The following is a 19,760-nucleotide window of genomic DNA, read 5'->3' as shown; positions in this document are numbered from 1 at the left end:
TTGTCCATTGGTAATTGATTCTTCCTAAAGGTGGGAGTTGGGGGTGGTGAGTGGGTGGGTAGGTGAACCACTAATAAACCACTAATCACAAGCTTGGGTCCTTTAGCAAACAACCTAAAACTTAGGTTACCTAAGTGCTTTCCAAAAGTCACCTCATAAAAAAAAAAAAAGTCACCTCATTAACATAATAAAAGAAACATTTATTGCTCTCATCACTTAGGAATTTACAATGGTTTTAGGAATTCTGTCCCAGAACAAAGGATGAAAACCAAACATATATCTTATTATAAATCACCTATCACAGGCCTTAGTTTAACAACATGTTGCCTCTTGAATTCATTAAAAGCAACAATCTGTTAGTAAGTCATCTTTTACATTATTCCAAAGTATGGGCCTAGGAAAAATTAAATGGCCTTTTTTACCACCTAATTCTATCCTGCAAATTTGAAAGAAAAGTTTTAGATTCTGGTAGGAGCAGACATTATGGGTTACAGCAAAGACAGCTAACAGTGTTTAAAGTATGAGGGATTCTTAATTTAATCTAAACTGTCACTCAAAAAAAATAAAAAAAATAAACTGCCACTCATCTCAGTAAAAAGCAAAAGTTTAGGGTACTGCAGAGAGGCCCTGCAATCAATAAACTGCACACCTAGAAATTCCTGCTATGCCACTTGCCAGCTTTTTGATTTTAAGCAAGTTTCCTAATCATTTTAAGTCTCTTTCTTTTATTTTAAAAATAATGATAATAACAGTTGTGAAGGAAAAAAAATGACAAAAAATACCTAAGCCCTCTAGCATGTGATAAAGCCATAATAAATACTGTTAAAAAGAAAACCACAGGCCCCAAATGGCATCACTTAGGCCAAGTCTGAGTGCCAGCTGGGTAGGCTTAATACCTAATCTGACTGCAGTGTCAATCTCCCCAGAAATGTAAGTTTTAGCCAGTCAGTCAGGAATTTTCTGACCAGCACCAATAAAATAATTTGTTACATGGGCCTTTTCCGTGCCCCAAAACGATGAGGTAAGTTGGATAAGACACCTTGTCCCTTGTAGTAAGGGAAGATGATCTTGCCTGAAACAATCTTTTCTTTTCTTTTGGTAATAATTTCCCTGCCCCAACTTCCTTCCTATAAAAACTTTCCATTTTGCAAAAATCCTCAGAGGCCCCCTTCTATTGCTAGATGGGATGCTCCCCATTCATGAATCGCTTAATCAAGCCAGTTAGATCTTCAAATCTACTCAGTTGAATTTTGTTTTTTAAACAATACAAATTAGTTATTATTCTTATCATCATCCTTAATTGAGGTAAATGATATTTATCTTGCAAGTAGTGCTATTCCCTTTTTAGTCAAATTTGGATAAAGTCATGTTGCTGGTATATTTTTCAGCAGTGTTTTTTTAAAAACAATATGACAACGAAAATAAAGTCATAACACCACGTACGTCTTCAGTTTGAATTCTTATTGGTAAAACTATACAAAACCAACAATTCATGCTAAGAATCGCTAAACAAAATCCAGCTGAGTAAAACTGAAGATCTAATTTGCTTTTTTCAACGGCTCATGAATCGGGCAGCTCCTAAGAGTGGTACAAAATAAAAGGTTTTTAGAGGCGAAAGGAGGGTAGGACTGGGAGGCTAAAAGACTAAATTATTTCAGGCCAGGTTATCTTCCCTTAGAGGGGGACAGGGGGCTGGACTGGCAGGTTACCTCACTGACCCTGATCTGGAAATTCCAAACTAATTGGTTTAAATTTCCACTCCTAGGAGATGCTGGAGCTGCAATTAGGTAGGGCATTAAGTCTTTTTTTTTTTTTTTTAAGATTTTATTTTTAAGTAATCTCTACACTGAAGCTGGGGCTCCAGCTCAGGACCACAAGATCAAGAGTCCTAGGTTCTTCCCACTGAGCCAGCCAGCGCCCCAAGTTAGGCGTTGGGTCTTGATGGGGCTTAGCAAAACTGACTCCATGTGTGGCCTGTTACTTTTTTTTTTTTAATTTCTATTTATTTATGATAGTCACACAGAGAGAGAGAGAGAGGCAGAGGGAGAAGCAGGCTCCATGCACCGGGAGCCCGACGTGGGATTCGATCCCGGGTCTCCAGGATCGCGCCCTGGGCCGAAGGCAGGCGCCAAACCGCTGCGCCACCCAGGGATCCCGGGCCTGTTACTTTTTTTTTTTTTTTTTAATAAATTAATTTTTATTGGTGTTCAATTTACCAACATACAAAATAACACCCAGTGCTCATCCCGTCAAGTGTCCCCCTCAGTGCCGGGCCTGTTACTTTTCAACGCAGTTCGGTACTATGGATGAATGAGCTCTGAAACATGGTGCACCGCCTTTGTTAGCTAACATCAGGTATTATAGTGCTAAGATTTTTTTTTTAAGACTTTTATGTATTTATTCATGAGACACACACACAGAGAGAGAGAGAGAGAGAGAGAGAGAGAGGCAGAGACACAGGCAGAGGGAGAAGCAGGCTCCCTGCAAGGAACCCCACGTGGGACTCGATCCCGGGTCTCCAGGATCACACCCTGGGCCAAAGGCAGGTGCTAAACGGCAGAGCCACCCACGTCCTTAAGGTTTTATTTTTGAAAAGGCTCAATTTTTAAGTGACCTCTATGCCTCCGGTGGGGCTTGACCCTGCAAACCGCGCAGATCAAGCGGTGCCATGCCCCTCCGACCTAGCCAGCCAGGCACCCCTCCTCGTGCTAAGATTTTTTAAATCACGCTTCAGCAGCCTCCACGCTTTCAGGTTCCAATATATATACTATTTTTTTTTTATTTATTTACGATAGTCACAGAGAGAGAGAGAGAGAGAGAGAGAGAGGCAGAGACATAGGCAGAGGGAGAAGCAGGCTCCATGCACCGGGAGCCCGACGTGGGACTCGATCCCGGGTCTCCAGGATCGCGCCCCGGGCCAAGGGCAGGCGCCAAACCGCTGCGCCACCCAGGGATCCCCCAATACATATACTATTGAAAGCAAACATTTATTTTATTTATATATATATATTTTTTTTTTAGGTGCGTGACCTACTTTGAACGCTCGCTACAGCCCAGGAACTGTGCGCATCGCCCTGCACGGGCTACGGGTCGTTCCTCGCTTGCCCTTTGCTCCCCTTCCCCGCTTGGCAAAGCAATAAACAAAACTGCTTGGGGGACCGGGGTGGAGACGAAGAGAGCAACACGGTGAGGATCATCTCAGGTAAACGCTGTTAAAAAGAAAAAAAAAGAAAAGAAAAAGTCACAGAACCCCCAGGTTGCATCGGCTCCGCCCTGGCGCTCCGTAGGTCTCGGCAGCGGCACCGCCGCTCGGAAGCCGCCTCCACGTCCAGGGCCACGTGGGGACAGCAGGGCCGCGGGCAGCGCGGGTCCGGGCCGGGAGCCTTCACGTCGGAGCCCGGGCGGGGGGGGCGGCGCGGCGGGCGGGGAGGGAGGGAGGGGCGGGGGGCGGCAGCTCGTTCCCCAGGTCCCCCCCCCGCGCGCCGCGGCCGCGAAGCTCCTCCCCGCCCTTCCTGCCGCCGCGGGCGAAGCGGTGAGCGCGGCGGTGTTTTGTCCCCAGCGGCGACCCCTCGTCCCGCGCAGGCTGCGGCTGCGGCTGCGGCGGCCGCCGTGGCGGTGGCGGTGGCGGTGGCGGCGGCGGCGGCGGCTGCCGAGCGCTAGGACAGGCCCGGGCCGGCCCTGCGGCCTGGAGGCCGTGAGAGGCGGAGGCCGGGCCGCCCCCCGGCGCCGCGGGAGCGGAGGGGACCAGGCGGCCGCCCGGGAGCTCGGCCCCGCCGCCGCCAAGGTGGGGGAGGCCCCGCGCCCCTCCCGCCCCCCGGCCGCCGCCGCCGCCGCCGCCCCGCTGGCCCTGCCGCCCCGCCCCGCCCCGCCGCCGCCGCCGCCGCCGCCGCCTCGGGCTCCCGCCGCCGCCGCCTCGGGCCCCACGGCCCCGGCCGGGGAGGGCGGGCGGCGTGCGCGGCCGGAGCCGCCGGAGATGGCGGGAGGGCACTGCGGCAGCTTCGCCGCGGCGGCGGCCGGCAGCGCCGAGATCGTGCAGCTGAACGTGGGGGGGACCAGGTGAGTCGGCGGGGAGGGCGCGGGGACGGGTGTCGGGGGGAACCGGTGTCGGGGGGAACCGGTGTCGGGGGGGAACCGGGTGTCGGGGGGGAACTAGGTGTCGGGGGGGACCGGGTGTCGGGGGGGAACTAGGTGTCGGGGGACCGCGGGGGGGTACCGGGTGTCGGGGGGGCCGGGTGTCGGGGGACCGCGGGGGGTACCGGGTGGGGGTCGGGGGGGAACCGGTGTCGGGGGACCGGGGGGGTACCGGGTGTCGGGGGGAACAGGTGTCGGGGGACGCGGGGGGGACCGGGTGTCGGGGGGACCCGGTGTCGGGGGGACCGGGTGTCGGGGACGGTGGGGGGAACTAGGTGTCGGGGGACGGGGGGGACCGGTCGGGGGCGGGGGGGGTACCGGGTGTCGGGGGAACCGGTGTCGGGGGGAACCCGGTGTGGGGACCGGGGGGGGTACCGGGGTGGTGCGGGGGGACCCGGGGGTGGTGTCGGGGGGACCTGGACGGTGTCGGGGGACCGGTGTCGGGGGGAACTAGGTCGGGGGACCGCGGGGGGTACCGGGTGTCGGGGGGACGGGGACGGGGACGGGGACCGGCGTCGGTGGGAGGCGAGCGGGTGGGGAAGGCGGGGGCGCCGGGCGGAGCGGAGGTCTGTGCCCGGGAGGGGAGGGGCGCGCGGGGCGGGGTGCGCCGGGGGCCGCCCCCTGGGACGCCAGCCTTGCCCCCCGCCCCCTCGTTGTCAGCGCTCAGGCTCCGGCACCGGAGCGAGTGTCCTTGAGCGCGCTCTGCGGAAGCCCGGCCTTGTGGCTCGGCTCTCGCACCTGAGCCCGCCTCCGCCTCGGTGCCCGCTTCCGCGGGAGTGCGGGGTCGGCGCGCTCGGGGTCGGCGCGGGGCGTGGAAGGAGCCGGCCGCGAGCTGCGGTGGCAGCGGTGGCAGCGGTGGGCCCTGCGCAGCCTGGCGCTCGTGCGGCCCCCTCCTCCTCCTCCCCCTCCCCCTCCTCCTCCCCCTCCTCCCCCTCCCCCCCCTCCTCCCCCCCCCTCCTCCCCGGCCTTCCGCTCCCTGCCTCTGCCTCTTATTGAGCTTGGGGGGCGGCGGGGGGCGGGGGAGGGGGCTCAGTTTTCGCGGATTTGCTGTGGTTCATGAGTCACCCTCCTCAGAAATGGGACCTTGCCAGCTCCGCTGGAAGGAAGGGACGGGGGACGGGCTTGACCACGACGAGGCCCTTCCGCATGTCACAGGGCTCCAACGTCCAGGACCGGACCAGTGCTTCTTTAAACGCGGAACAGCAGCAGTGTGAACCGCAGGAACAAAATGTGTCGTGTTTTGATCCTGAACATCCAGTCGTTTTCTAGGTGTGCTAGAGAATTCAGTGCAAGAAGCAGAGATTCTTCATTCCTTCCCTGTTCTTTCTTTTCCCGAGCACCGGGAAGCAAGACTGTTTAGCAGCAGCCTAGATAGGACGTTACGGGCCGTGTAGGTTCCCATCTTCTGAAGGTTCATGGCTCCCGATGTAAGAAATGGACTCCCCCCCCCCCCCTAAAATCACATGACATTTTTGCAGGTTTGGTAATTTCTGGATGCAAAGGGTGGAATACCCCACAAGAGCTGGCGTTCAGTGTTTGTTAACGCTGAGGAGCAGCACTGTAGCCCCTTAAAATCCCTGCGCACAGCCCTGATTTCTGTAGATTGCTGCTGTCTTTTCAGGTATTCTAAAGGACGTACACCATTACGATAGGAATAAAATGTATTGTTATTTACTGTATATCGAGAGTGGGTGGTTTGATAATGAGTGAGTTCTTGTTAATGACTGTAGAATTCAGTTTATACTTTTAAATCCTAAAAAGCAGCCACCTTGGAGCCGGAACATTTTATTTTGTTTTACTGTGTATGGAACTTGATGGTAACAGGTTCTAAGTTTCCTAAGTGATGATTTTTTAGCAAAGAATACAAAATAAGGTGAATGAATGTATTATCAGATTGAACAATTTAGAAGACATGAATGTTGTTAGATAGGAATGAGAAATAAAACCACAAACTTTAAATTTGCTAGGATAACATAGTTCATAAAAAAAAAGTAATGACACGGCCTTTACAAAAAATAGAACATAGGACTCCCTGTATGCTGAGGATATTTTCTTGAGTTACTTTGAATCATACACTCTTGGAGTGCTTTAGAGCTGGAAGGGATCCAGAAGTCATCTCTGTGTTGTACAAAACATACTAACACAGTCACTTAAACCATTGTAAAGAATAAAAAAAAAAAAAGATCCTGATTTCATTGTCATTAAAGTTGAGGAATTGCCACTGGGAGAACCACCTGTGGCATAGAATGGACGCAGGCTCTGGGGTGCTAGAGTAAAACTCAGGAGAGTATATTGTGAGCAGAGAAGCATATGCTACAGGGTAAGGTCTTTCCCCTCACCCACTCCAAGAGAGGAAGGGTATGAAATTGGAAATACGCGAATTATAAAAATGAGCAATATTTTTTTTTATGATTTATTTAATGCTTTGTGAGTGATTTCAGGAAGCGGAGGAGATTGCATTTAGGATTGACATTGTTTACAAAAAAAAAAACACTAAAGAAGTGAAAGAAACCTAATATGACTCTATTTGTGATTAATTCTGTTATGAATGAGTATGAATTGAGGCCTCACGAGAAAGGTTTGGGACCAGCTAGTGGGGGACTTAGAGACAAAGGACTTTGGAATCATGCAGATATGGGTACCAGTTCCCAGGCTTAAACTCTAACTCAGCAACCTAGGACAAGTTATTTTTTAGTGCTTAATTTTCATAAGATGCAAATGACAATAATAACACTGACCTTATAGGATTGATAAAGGAATTTGAAGTAATAAATGAGAAATGCAAAGGTTGGTGGCATGTTAACATTGCAGAATAAATAATTTTAATTAGATTGCTTCCAAGTTAGAGGCAAATGGCAAGAGTCTAAATGTGGATATGCTAATGTTTTAAGTGACATTTTTGCTGAGAACAGATTGGACATCGCCCTTTACTTGGCCCACTGTGGGTATGCGATAAAAGACATTAGAAGAGGCTTTCATATATGTTGCAGAAAATTATGCTTGTCATATGTGATTTTAAACATCATTTTTATTTTTATTTTTTTTAGTTTTTATTTTTTTTAAATTTATTTATTTATTTATGATAGTCACAGAGAGAGAGAGAGAGAGAGAGAGTAAGAGACATAGACAGAGGGAGAAGCAGGCTCCAAGCACCGGGAGCCCGACGTGGGATTCGATCCCGGGTCTCCAGGATCGCGCCCTGGGCCAAAGGCAGGCGCCAAACCGCTGCGCCACCCAGGGATCCCTAAACATCATTTTTATAAAGTCATACTTGGAACTTAGTTTTGAAGATCTGTGAGTTTTTTTTGTTTTTGTTTTTCCCCATTTGCCTTCTTGTTTGAATAAAGAAAAAATTGGTGTGGGTGAAGATCTAGTTGCTCTGCCCAGAGATTTCAGATTACTAAACCTACCCAAACTGCTGATTATAATTGAAATTGCTAATAAACTGTAAGCAGACCTGTGTAATTTTCTAAGTAACACAAAATTTGAGTTATCTGGCAAACAATTTGCTGAACAGTCAGTAAACATGAAAGATCACAAATTATAATGACTTTATTTGGAAATTAATTTGTTAGCTTTCAGAATACAGGTTTTTGTTTTTTTTTTTTGTTTTTTGTTTTTGTTTTGCAGTGGATCCTTGTATCCTTCAGTTTGCCATTTACTGGACTTGCTTTTATTTATTTGGCCAAGTCAGTTTACCTTGGCTAGTTGTAATCTGTTCCTCATTTTTTAAGATTCTGCTAAAATACGCACTTGGGAAAATTTGCCATGGTTTCTTGAATAAACTACTTAGATCCTTTCTTAATTGATTAATGGGTAGGGACTGCTTTAAAACAGTCATATAATGCTAGATAATGAATGTGGAGAAAAACAAGTCTTTTAGGCTCTCCTCTGTGTGAGGACACAGGGTGATGGCAACAGAGAGTAAAATAATGCATAGGTTCTCTGTTACCTAGTCTGTGATAAAAGTCCCCTCCAGAATTGTTGGTAATAAGACAATTTGGACCTGATCAAATGGCAGTTAACCTCAGAACAATGAGTTATTTACTGAGCAGTTTTTGAAGGAATGAATGCAGTAAAAGCTCAAAAAGCTACTATAGGATAGAATATTTGGAAAAGCCATTAAGGAGAAGGTAAAACCTGAGTGGTATCAAGAAAATAGATGGAATTTGGACATGAAGAGGTGGCTCAAGTGGAGATAAAGATACTGAAATGGTAGTAAGCATGAATTGTCTGGGGGTATTGAAGTACTATCTTATTAGATGAGAAAACATTCATGTGGAAGAGATGAAACGGGATCTGAGGATAATTTTGAATGTCATGTTGAGAAGTTTGGACTTGTTGTGATGGGCTTATTGTTGATTCTTCACCAGATAGCCATGCTGGAAAGTAGTGTTTTAAGAAGCGTTATTTGTCAGTGAGTTAGTTATTTGATTTCGTTGAGAGCTCTTTGAATAATCTTAACTCTGAATTGAAAGTGGCAAAATTTTAAAATAATAAATGTACATAATTGATGTAGCTATAGCTGTGCAACAACTTGTAATTTATTAGTCGGCATATTAAAGCAGGTTAATGAACCCTGAAATTTCAAATCCTCATTTATAATACCAGATAATTTTTAATTGCAGATTTAGTACCTCAAGACAAACTCTTATGTGGATTCCAGATTCTTTCTTTTCCAGGTATTTCATATATTTGATACCATTTTTTAAGAACTTGATCATTAAAATGATAAAAATTTCCTTTTTCTAGTTAATGTTTTTATTTCTTGAATAAAAAATCTTAGCTTTTAGAATTTAAGATTTTTTATTTTCCTTTGGAGATAGGATGATTCATTTGTGTTGGTCTTTGATTGTTGATAAAGAATTAGTGCATTTTTTATTCATACTCAGACTGTAGAACTAACTCTGGCTTATTGTTCATGTGTTTTAGTTTGCTGAGTGGAAGAATTTCAACACTTCGAGATGAAACTGGTGCTGTGAGTATAAGATGTTGATATATGTTCCTGAATTGAATCAACTAATGCTTATAATGCTTGACCCTTATTGTATAGTGACTCTAAGAAAACAGATAGGCAAACTAATCTTTTAATAACCACTAAATGAAAGTGACATATATATGTACTTAAAAAGTGTTTTATTTCTTGTTGTATATAGTTCTTCTGTAATTAATAGAAGAGAACTCTAAGTGGAAGTTATATAGCATTTTAATTATTTATGATTAGATTTAAGGATATGAGCTTACATTGTCAGGAAATACTTTTAATCAGTAATTAAAACTTTAGCAATAAATAGATGAATGAATATAAATACTAAAATATTTTGATTATTGAATTAGAATGGTAAGATATTGTAAATTAGTAAACCCTACGGTTTCTTTATTTTGGAGAATAATCTTAAGGATTTGTGGAGCTATGGCAAAATGAGGGAAGGAAAGAACTATTAGGTTTTACTACAAAAATATTGGCTTATGAATGTAAAGACCAGTTATGCTGCATGCAACATTGAATGTAAATGGCTAGTAACTCTCAAAAACCAAAAAAAAAAAAAAAAAAAAAAAAAAAAAAAAAGCTTTCTGCTTGGAGGCAACAAACTGGCCAAAGGTATTTATTTGCTGTCATGGGATCTGGAGATGAAATAAGGCAGCAAAAACAAGTATGTCCATATGAGATTATAAAAAAGCCATCAGTAGTAAGATCTCACTGATCTGTGGTGCTTCTCCAACCTCTTATTCTAATAAAAACAAAAGCAAGAATTTATGAAGCTAGAACAGCCTCATTCATTGTATAAATGTAATCATAGTATAAATAGAGCTTTACTATTAAGCTGTCATTCCCCTATCTAATTGACTAACCTAAGCTTTAAAAAGTGTTCAGGGGTCCCTGGTGGCGCAGCGGTTTGGCGCCTGCCTTTGGCCCAGGGCGCGATCCTGGAGACCCAGGATCGAGTCCCACGTCGGGCTCCCGGTGCATGGAGCCTGCTTCTCCCTCTGCCTGTGTCTCTGCCTCTCTCTCTCTCTCTGTGACTATCATAAATAAATTAAAAAAAAAATTTAAAAAAAAAAAAAGATACTTTAAAAAAAAATAAATAAAAAGTGTTCAGTTTTATGGTTCAGATGTTTATAATTGATTCAAAATACTGTTAGTCTACATTCCTGAAGAAAATTATCAATTATATATTTCATATTTTCTAAAGCACTTTATTTTCTTGGTATGCATTCTATGGTTTTAATAAATTTTTTTTAAAGATTTTATTTATTCATGAGAGACAGAGAGAGAGAGAGAGAGAGAGAGAGAGAGAGAGAGAGGAAAGAGAGGCAGAGACACAGGCAGAGGGAGAAGCAGGCTCCATTCAGGGACCCTGACATGGGACTCTACCCTGGGTCTCCAGGACCACGCCCTGGGCTGAAGGCGGCACTAAACCACTGAGCCACCCGGCACCCCTCTTTTACAGTTGCCCAAGAAATGTTTTTTGTTATCTCCCATCCCTACCTAGCTCTTGAGGAAATTGAGATAATGGGATGTAAAAGTGTTATGAGAATAATATTCTTTTCCAATTTTTTTTAAGATTTTTTTTTTTATTTTTATTTGAGAGAATGAAAGTGAGAGCTGGGAGAGAGGCAGGGGCAGAGGGAAAAGGAGAAGCAGACTCCCTGCTGAACAGGGAGCCCAGCCTGATGGGGGGCTCGATCTCAGGACCCTGAGATCATGATCTGAGCTAAAAACAGACCCATAACTGTCTGAGCCACCCAGGCAGGCACCCCTCTTTTACAGTTTTGACAGCAATGTGCAATATTGACTTTCCTTGATTACCACTGTGTGTATTATAAAAGTATATTGTTGTTCTAATGATTCACATATGAATCACAAATTATGTAAGTCACAATCACTGTCACCAATAGTTAATGGTGACATAAGGAGTTATTCATGATGTTCTAGAAGTATTTACTGAATTCTAGTATATTTCAGATAAAAATTTTCCCTCAGGTGTCACTCTTACCGAAGATATCGATAATAGATGCCATTTTTCCTACAAATTAAACTATTATCAATATACTAAGAGGTTTTTGGGGTGGGGAGCTAATACTACATTGAATGCATACAGTTAAAACTGCACTCCAGCTTTAGAAACATTCAAATTTAAGAGTGGAATCAAGTAAATATAGAATTTAAATCAGTATTTGTTCCCTACAGTTGTGTTACACATATTAAATTTAAATTTATAATTTGCAAAAAGAACAATTCTTTAAAAAAAAAATAAAACAATTCTTTATTTCCAGATATTTATTGATCGAGATCCAGCAGCATTTGCACCCATTTTAAATTTTCTTCGGACAAAAGAGCTAGACTTACGGTAAGAAATGCATTCTTTTAGAGTAAATTCTTAGTGATGTGGTTTTAGTATATTTTGTGAAGAGAAAGTCCCGCCCCCCCCCCCCCCCAGATTATTTTTGCTTGAAAGTTACCTCAGAATTAAACTCCCAGATAGAGGCCACCATCTTCTCTTCCTCTAGACTCCTGTCACCAGCTTCCTAAACACTTTCCTGCCTTCATTCCTCCTTTCCTCTAATTCGTTTTCCACACTGTAGCCAAAATAATTTTCTAAAAGTATGAATCTTATCTGGTTGCTACTCTGCTTAAAACTCCTTTTTAGTATGTGCTTGGATTAATGGCTAGGGATTTGGGACTTTATTGTTCCTTAAGGCTCTCTATCATCTTGCGCCTACGTAATTTCTCTTGCTCGCTTTGATAGTTTCACCGCTTTCTGGTCTTGACTTAATCCTGACTTCTTCAGTGATTTTTGTTGTGTCCACCTGATACAGGTCTTCATGGTTACCTGTCCTGCCACTACTACAGCATTCCTTACATATATTCCATTTTCATTAGTCTCTCTTCTTTTTGACTGTAAATTCCAACAGAGCAAGCATTGTACTCTCTATTTCCGGGATCTAACATGGGTTTTTGTAGACAAATGAATGACCACTTAAGTAATTTCTTTGACTTTGCTGTAGTCTGTATTCCTACCAAGAATTTACAGTCTAATTTGTATTTTATTGTTCTTTTATTCAGTATATTCCCAGTGAACTTTTAGTGAGGATCTCTTTATACTTTTATACATAGAGTTTTTAAAATTCTAATTGTTTAGGGGTGCCTGTCTGGCTCAGTCGGTAGAGCATGTGACTCTTGATCTCAGGGTTGTGAGTTCGAGTCCCACATTGGGTGTAGAGATTACTTAAAAATAAAATCTTTTTATTTTTTTTTAAATTTTTATTTATTTATGATAGTCACACACACCCAGAGAGAGAGGCAGAGACATAGGCAGAGGGAGAAGCAGACTCCATGCACTGGGAGCCCGACGTAGGATTCGATCCCGGGTCTCCAGGATCGCGCCCTGGGCCAAAGGCAGGCGCCAAACCGCTGTGCCACCCAGGGATCCCAAAAATAAAATCTTTTTATTTATTTTTTTATTTTTATTTTATTTTATTTTTTTTATTCATTTATGATAGTCACACACACAGAGAGAGAGAGGCAGAGACACAGGCAGAGGGAGAAGCAGGCTCCATGCACCGGGAGCCCGATGTGGGATTCGATCCGGGGTCTCCAGGATCGCGCCCTGGGCCCAAAGGCAGGCGCTAAACCGCTGCGCCACCCAGGGATCCCTTTTTTTTTTTTTTTTTTATCTTTTTAAAAAATTGAAAAAAAACCTGTTTATTTGACCTGCTTCTCTATAATACTGTATAATTTTTGGCTTACATTCACTGGAATTTGACGATAATTTTTTAGTCTGGTTTGTTTCCTGTGATTTTTCCAGTGTTGAAATAGTACATATAGTAGCTTTTCAATAGGTATTTATTGAATGAATAAAATATAAAGTAGTTAATTGGAGCTTTTGTTTTTTTCTTGATGGAGACAGCAAATAAGTTACCTACTACTTCTTGAGTACAGTTATTTTGACCCATAGCATTTGATCAAAGAAGCCTAAATTTACTTCTAGTCAGTATCCTTGTTGACTGATACACAATTTAGATTATTCAGGAAAGCAGAATTAGCTAGAAGTAAATATTTGTATTTATTGAGTGCTCTACTTATAAGTTGTTGCCTTATTTTATTTAAAGAGGCCTAGCAAATTAAAATTTTCTGAGTAGTACCTTTTTTTTTTTTTTTAAAGTTTTTATTTATTCATGACACACACAGAGAGGCAGAGACACAGGCAGGAGGAGAAGCAGGCTCCATTCAGGGAGCCCGATATGGGACTGAATCCCAGGACTCCAGGATCACGTCCTGGGCCGTAGGCGGCGCTAAATCGCTGAGCCACCCTGAGCAGTACCTTTCAAAAGAAGAGAGGAAAGAATTTTAAAAATACTGTGTTTTGGGCAGCCCGGGTGGCTCAGCGGTTTAGCGCCGCCTACGGCCCAGGGCGTGATCCTGGAGTCCTGGGATTGAGTCCCACGTCGTCGGGCTCCCTGAATGGAGCCTGCTTCTCCCTCTGCCTGTGTCTCTGCCTCTCTTTTTCTCTCCCTCTCTGTCTCTCTCATAAATAAATAAAATCTTAAAAAAAAAAAAATACTGTGTTTTAATTCTCTACCTGCCATCAAATTCTTGTGTCCTGAGCTACCTTGTAATTAGCCAGTACTATTGTACTGTTAACACAAATGGTTTTTTTTTTTAAATATTTTTTTTTTGTTTTATTTATTTATGATAGGCACACAGTGAGAGAGAGAGAGGCAGAGACACAGGCAGAGGGAGAAGCAGGCTCCATGCACCGGGAGCCCGATGTGGGATTCGATCCCGGGTCTCCAGGATCGCGCCCTGGGCCAAAGGCAGGCGCCAAACCGCTGCGCCACCCAGGGATCCCAAATGGTTTTGAAATAGAATAAGAAAGTTGTAACTGTTTTTGTGTTAAACCAGTCCCAACCAATTTGACAAATAAAAGCAATTTAATATTGCAGTTGCATGTGTTTATTAAACACAGGGAATTTTTTTCTCTCTTTTTAAAGACCTTTTTTTAGAAGAGTTTTAGGTTTACAGCAAAATTGAGAGTAAGATATAGAGGTCTCCCGTGCATCTCCAGCTCCCACACATGCATAGCCTCCCCCGTTACCGACATCACTCACTGGAATGGATTTTTTTTTTTTTTAACCAAAGATGAACCTGTAGTGACACGTCATAAACCACCCAAAGCTCATAGCTTACATGATAGTTAACTCAAGGTGTTGTGCATTCTGTGAGTTTAGACAACTGTGAAATGACCCATGTCCATCGTTTTATTACTGTACTACCCTAAATATCTTTTGTGCTGTGCCCGTTGATTCCCACTCCATGCAACCGACTTTGTTCACGTTAAGAACCTAGTACTTTTTCCTTCTGCTTCAGATGATAAACTAAGTTGCTGGTGCTAGAGGATGTATATCATTTATTTGTTTTTGTTTTTGTTTTTATAGGGGAGTAAGTATTAATGTTCTCAGGCATGAAGCAGAATTTTATGGAATCACTCCACTAGGTATGTGTTGTCTGATAGTTTGTATTTATGATTTGGCCTTTCGCATAGCAAACTTGCCTCCTGAAATAGATTTTATACCAGGTCCTGTTTTTGGATGGATGAGTTCAGTGTGCTTCTTAAATTTTGTGGTTTCTCATAGTAAATAGATGTCAACTGATTTAAGATTTAACTTAAACATTTTCTTTTCTTTCCTTACCCTCTCAAACTAGAGACAATAAAAATGGAGTATTATTTTTCTGTTTGCATGTACTCTTGACAAGTTTGCTTTGAAATGTTTTCAGTAAGAAGGCTTCTCCTGTGTGAAGAATTGGAGCGCTCATCTTGCGGCAGTGTCCTTTTTCATGGTTATTTGCCTCCACCAGGTACTTCTACTTTATTTAGTCTTTAATTTTTTTTTTTTTTTTTAATCAGTAAGCAAGGCACAAGCATACATAGAGGAAAGTCTCTTCCTCGATGATTGAGTTTCTCAGGTCTAAAGATCCCAGAAATGTCGAGAACTTTAACAGAAGTCATACTATCCTGTATGTCAGAGCAGGGATGTGCCAAACTTTTTCTTATCTGTAAAAGGCCAGACAGGCTCGCGAGCTAGAACATCTGCGTGGCAACCACTCCATTCTGCCATTTCTGGGGAAGTGAGTAGATGAGACCAGAGCAGCTCTGTTGACATCAACACCCCTGGCCCATAGTTTGCCAGCCCCTTTGTTCCAGGACTGTTTGTCAGGCGGCTGTCCTTTCTGTAGAACCGCAGGAGCTGTGCAGAGAGATAGGTCGGTGTACAGCAGAGAGGCAGGTGCAGCGCGTCCTTGCTCCTGCCTTGGTCAGCTGCGAGACTTTCTGCCTTTGCCTGTGTTAAGGTGGACTTCTGAGCAAGATTTCCTTCCAAAAAAAATTCACCTTCAAATAAAAGACACTGGAAGCAAGCTGTAAAGAAATTTCCATGAGGGATCCCTGGGTGGCGCAGCGGTTTAGCGCCTGCCTTTGGCCCAGGGCGCGATCCTGGAGACCCGGGATCGAATCCCATGTCGGGCTCCCGGTGCATGGAGCCTGCTTCTCCCTCTGCCTGTGTCTCTGCCTCTCTCTCTCTCTCTCTCTCTCTCTCTCTCTCTCTCTCTGACTATTACAAATAAATAAAAGTTAAAAAAAAAAAAGAAAAAAAGAAAAAAAAAAGAAATTTCCATGAGTATGTTGTACCTAACACAAAGCAACTGTACTATAAACACTGGTGACAGACTGGATGGATTAATGGCTTATTTCAGGAACCTAGAGCTAGCTGAAAATGGAATATAATAAAGTAAAACTTATTATTTTTATTTTATTTATTACATATAACATGATAAGTATCAGAAATCTGTTAAAAGAATTTATTTCATTTTCATTTTGTTTTTTATGATAATTAAATCACTTGCCATAAATTGCTGTATTGGAAGGTGTAGCTTGGCTGTGGTGAAATTCACATTTATATGTTTCTTTGTTATAATGTGAAATTTTGAATTTTTAGTACCTGAAGCTTAGAAATAAATGTATCTTATGATTTCTTTTTATAGGTATTCCCAGTCGTAAAATAAACAACACAACTAGGTCTTCTGCTGGCTCTAGGAATGGACTAAATTCTACAGAAGGTGAAGCTCGGGGAAACGGAGCCCAGCCTGCTGTCTCCAGTACCGGGGAAGAGACTGTTCGGCTAGGTAAGCAAAGACCCCAGAAACAGACAAAAACAAACAAAACAAAACCAAAAAAAAAACATGTCTTTAGTTCTGAGTAATACCAAGTAATTAGTTTTTTATTTTTTTTATTTTTATTTTTTTTTAAAGGTTTTTTATTTATTTATTTACGATAGTCACAGAGAGAGAGAGAGAGGCAGAGACACAGGCAGAGGGAGAAGCAGGCTCCATGCACCGGGAGCCCGACGTGGGATTCGATCCCGAATCTCCAGGATCGCGCCCTGGGCCAAAGGCAGGCGCCAAATAGCTGCGCCACCCAGGGATCCCAGTAATTAGTTTTTTAAAATGTAGTCTTTGCCTCATCTTTCTTTTTAATATTTATATCTTGAAAAGTCTCCTGTAAGATAATTTTTACTTAAAAAGTATGTGGTATCAGTTTGCTCTCAATCTCTAGACTAGGGGTTGGCAAGCTTTTTATATAAAGAAGCAGACAGTAAACATTTTAGGCTCTGTCAGAACTGTTCACCTCTGCCATTGCAGCGTGGAAACGGCCGAGGACAACATGGAAACAAATGCGCGTGGCTGTGTTTCAGCAAAACTTTATCCAGATAGGTAGAAGTGATTGGAAACGGCCAATGGGCAGGCCATAGTTTACCAACCCTTGCTTTAGAACCTAAAATACTTTTTTTTCTAAACCCAACAGGATTTCCTGTGGATCCCCGAAAAGTTCTCATAGTAGCTGGCCATCACAACTGGATTGTAGCTGCATATGCCCATTTTGCTGTGTGTTACAGGTACTGTAGAACTAGTAATGGTTTACTTGTGGAGAGGGGGTTGTTTTTAATTATTGTGATTTTGGGACGCCTGGATAGCTCAACGGTTGAGTGTCTGCTTTTGGCTCAGGGTGTGATCTCATGATCCCAGGATCGAGTCCTGCGTCGGGTTCCCTGCATGGAGCCTGCTTTTCCCTCTGCCTATATCTCTGTCTCTCTCCCTGCGTCTCTCATGAATAAATAAAATCTTTTTTAAAAATAATTATTGTGATTTTATATTTATGGACTTAAGAGTTGGCTAGTCGTCGTATTTTTTTCCTACATATTTTGCTCACTTCTGTATCTCTTCACTAGGTTTAGTTTGTTTTTATTTTTATAACTAAGTTGGTAAGTATTACTGATAGCCTTTGTCTACTTCCCACTTGATATCAACTGTGATATCACTGGAGGTATCTTGAAGTTATTTCTTTTTGTTTATTATTATGTTCAGTTTCTGAATCATTTAACTATTATATTAAATGACTAGGCAGTATTAGTAACATGAGCCCTGTGATTTTCTGTCTGTAATGATTTCAGTCCTTTGTACTCCGTAGTTGGACAGAGTAAGACTCTACACTCCTCATGACTATCAAATAGTTGGGAGTGAGGTAGTGAAGTGGGACAGTTGTGGGCAGAAGTGATACAGTTTAATACCTATATTGTGTGAGACTTACCCAGAGGTAGTTTTTTTTTTTTAAGGTAGTTTGGTTTTATTAATTCTTGCATGCTCAGAAACTAAAAAAGAATTAGGAAGAGTGTAGACTAGTGATTCTGTTTTTTAAATTGAAGATGGGATAGGATTCTTAGTTCAGAATCACTGTATACAATGATACTGATGATAGAATGGTATAGTGGTTGTGGTAGTGTAGCCTAGACTGTGATCCCACTTAACTGCTGAAAAATAAAAGAATATATAACAATTTGTCATTACTAAGTTTAGATTTTAAAAATACCCACAATAGGTTAAAAATATTTAAAATGTCTTCTAAAGTTTACAGATAACATTTTATTTTATTTATTTATTTATTTTTTGAATTTTTTTTTTTTTAATTTTTATTTATTTATGATAGTCACAGAGAGAGAGAGAGGCAGAGACACAGGCAGAGGGAGAAGCAGGCTCCATGCACCGGAAGCCCGATGTGGGATTCGATCCCGGGTCTCCAGGATCGCGCCCTGGGCCAAAGGCAGGCGCCAAACCGCTGCGCCACCCAGGGATCCCTACAGATAACATTTTAAAGGATCCCAGATATACTTTTCTAATCTGACTTTATGATAGGTTTGCCATATGTGTAAAAAAGCCTTTTGTAACAGTAATCTATGCTTTTTCTCTTTTCTCTCTCTCTTTTTTTTTTTTAAGATTTTATTTATTTGCTCATAAGAGACAGAGTCAGAGACATAGGGAGAGGGAGAAGCAGGCTCCCTGTGGGGAGCCCGACGTGGGACTCGATCCCAGAATCCCAGGATCACAACCTGAGCCTAAGGCAGACTCTCAACCACTGAGTCACCTGGGCATCCCTCTGCTTTATATTTTCACTGTAGTAGGGATTCAGTGCAAACTTCATTTTGAGAGCATTCTGTTTTTTATTTTAATTAGTAAATGCTATGGAAATGACTTTGGATGATTTCTTTGGGGGATGACTTTTATTATTTTTTAAAGATTTTATTTATTCATGAGACACAGAGAGAGGGGCAGAGACATAGGCATAGGGAGAAACAGGCTCCCCAAGGGGAGCCCAGTGTGGGACTCAATCCAAGGACTCCAGGACCATACCCTGGAGCCTGAGGCAGATCCTCAACCACTGAGCCACCTGGATATCCTGGGGGATGACTTTTATATATGAAGCAAGACTGATTTGAAAGAAGGAATTTTTTTTTTTAGGAAGTGTTTTGAACTAAACTTACGGATCTAAATTGAGGAAACTAAAAAAAGATAAATAATAAATAATGTGAGGAAACTATTCTAGACTTCACCTTTTTATTTGTTTAAATATTACGTACATATTTTTATTGATAAATTGCAGACAAATTGTGTAATAATTATAATCAGTTTTCCAGGTATAGCTGATGTTATTGCTCAGCAGTGCTAAAGATTGCTGCTTGCCAGACAGAGACATGGAGTTTTGCACAGGTTTACTCACTGAGTGACAAACAGAAGAAGGATGCTGTTACATTTTCCATTCTTTGTGTTTGCTTTTGACCATGACCTTTTGCTTTCTAATATGCATAGTGACAAAAGAAAAAGAATTGAGGACATACTCCATTTCTTTATGTACAGTTAAGTCATTTAACACAGTGGCAATAAAAAGATTTCAAAAGAAATATTCAAATTATTTTAATAGTATAATCTTTTCCACAAGTTGTTTTTCCACAGCTTTTTATATTAATAAATTTAAAACCCTAAGAAATGAAATAATACATGGAATCCCTGTATGTTCTCAACTAGATTCGCTAATTTTCTACATTCTCAGGCTTTACTTTTATGTGTCTTTATTAGCGAAGAGTGGTGGTTTCCTTTTTTTTTTTTTTTTTTAAGGTTTGTTTATTTGAGAGAGACAGCCAGCACGAATGGGAGGGGCAGAAGGAGAGGGAATCTCCAGGAGACTCCGTGCTGAGCACAAAGGCCTGACAGGGGGCTTGACCAGGGCTTGATCTCACAA

At 42.7% G+C, this 19,760-nt stretch overlaps 1 protein-coding gene across 4 annotated transcripts in view; it reads left to right on the top strand.

The window, feature by feature from the left end:
- Positions 1-3,894: 3,894 nt before the first annotated feature.
- Positions 3,895-19,760, top strand: part of KCTD3 (potassium channel tetramerization domain containing 3) — a 54,699-nt gene continuing 38,833 nt past the window's right edge. For 2 of the 4 annotated variants that reach the window (XM_055334053.1, XM_055334052.1), the window contains exons 1-8: positions 3,895-4,056; positions 8,760-8,813; positions 9,064-9,109; positions 11,410-11,483; positions 14,572-14,630; positions 14,912-14,992; positions 16,175-16,315; positions 16,995-17,085. In XM_055334053.1, coding sequence (XP_055190028.1) covers positions 3,974-4,056; positions 8,760-8,813; positions 9,064-9,109; positions 11,410-11,483; positions 14,572-14,630; positions 14,912-14,992; positions 16,175-16,315; positions 16,995-17,085 — 629 coding nt within the window. In that variant the 5' untranslated portion in view covers positions 3,895-3,973. Of the gene's footprint in view, positions 4,057-7,246; positions 7,426-8,759; positions 8,814-9,063; positions 9,110-11,409; positions 11,484-14,571; positions 14,631-14,911; positions 14,993-16,174; positions 16,316-16,994; positions 17,086-19,760 lie in introns of those variants that run through there. The other 2 variants (XM_055334051.1, XM_055334049.1) reach the window with 2 other exon arrangements.

This window comes from Nyctereutes procyonoides, unplaced genomic scaffold, assembly GCF_905146905.1.
Source record: "Nyctereutes procyonoides isolate TBG_1078 unplaced genomic scaffold, NYPRO_anot_genome, whole genome shotgun sequence".
Taxonomy (NCBI): Eukaryota; Metazoa; Chordata; class Mammalia; order Carnivora; family Canidae; genus Nyctereutes; species Nyctereutes procyonoides.
The sequence above is the reverse complement of the archived record's forward strand: the minus strand, read 5'-3'. Positions and strand labels throughout refer to the sequence as shown.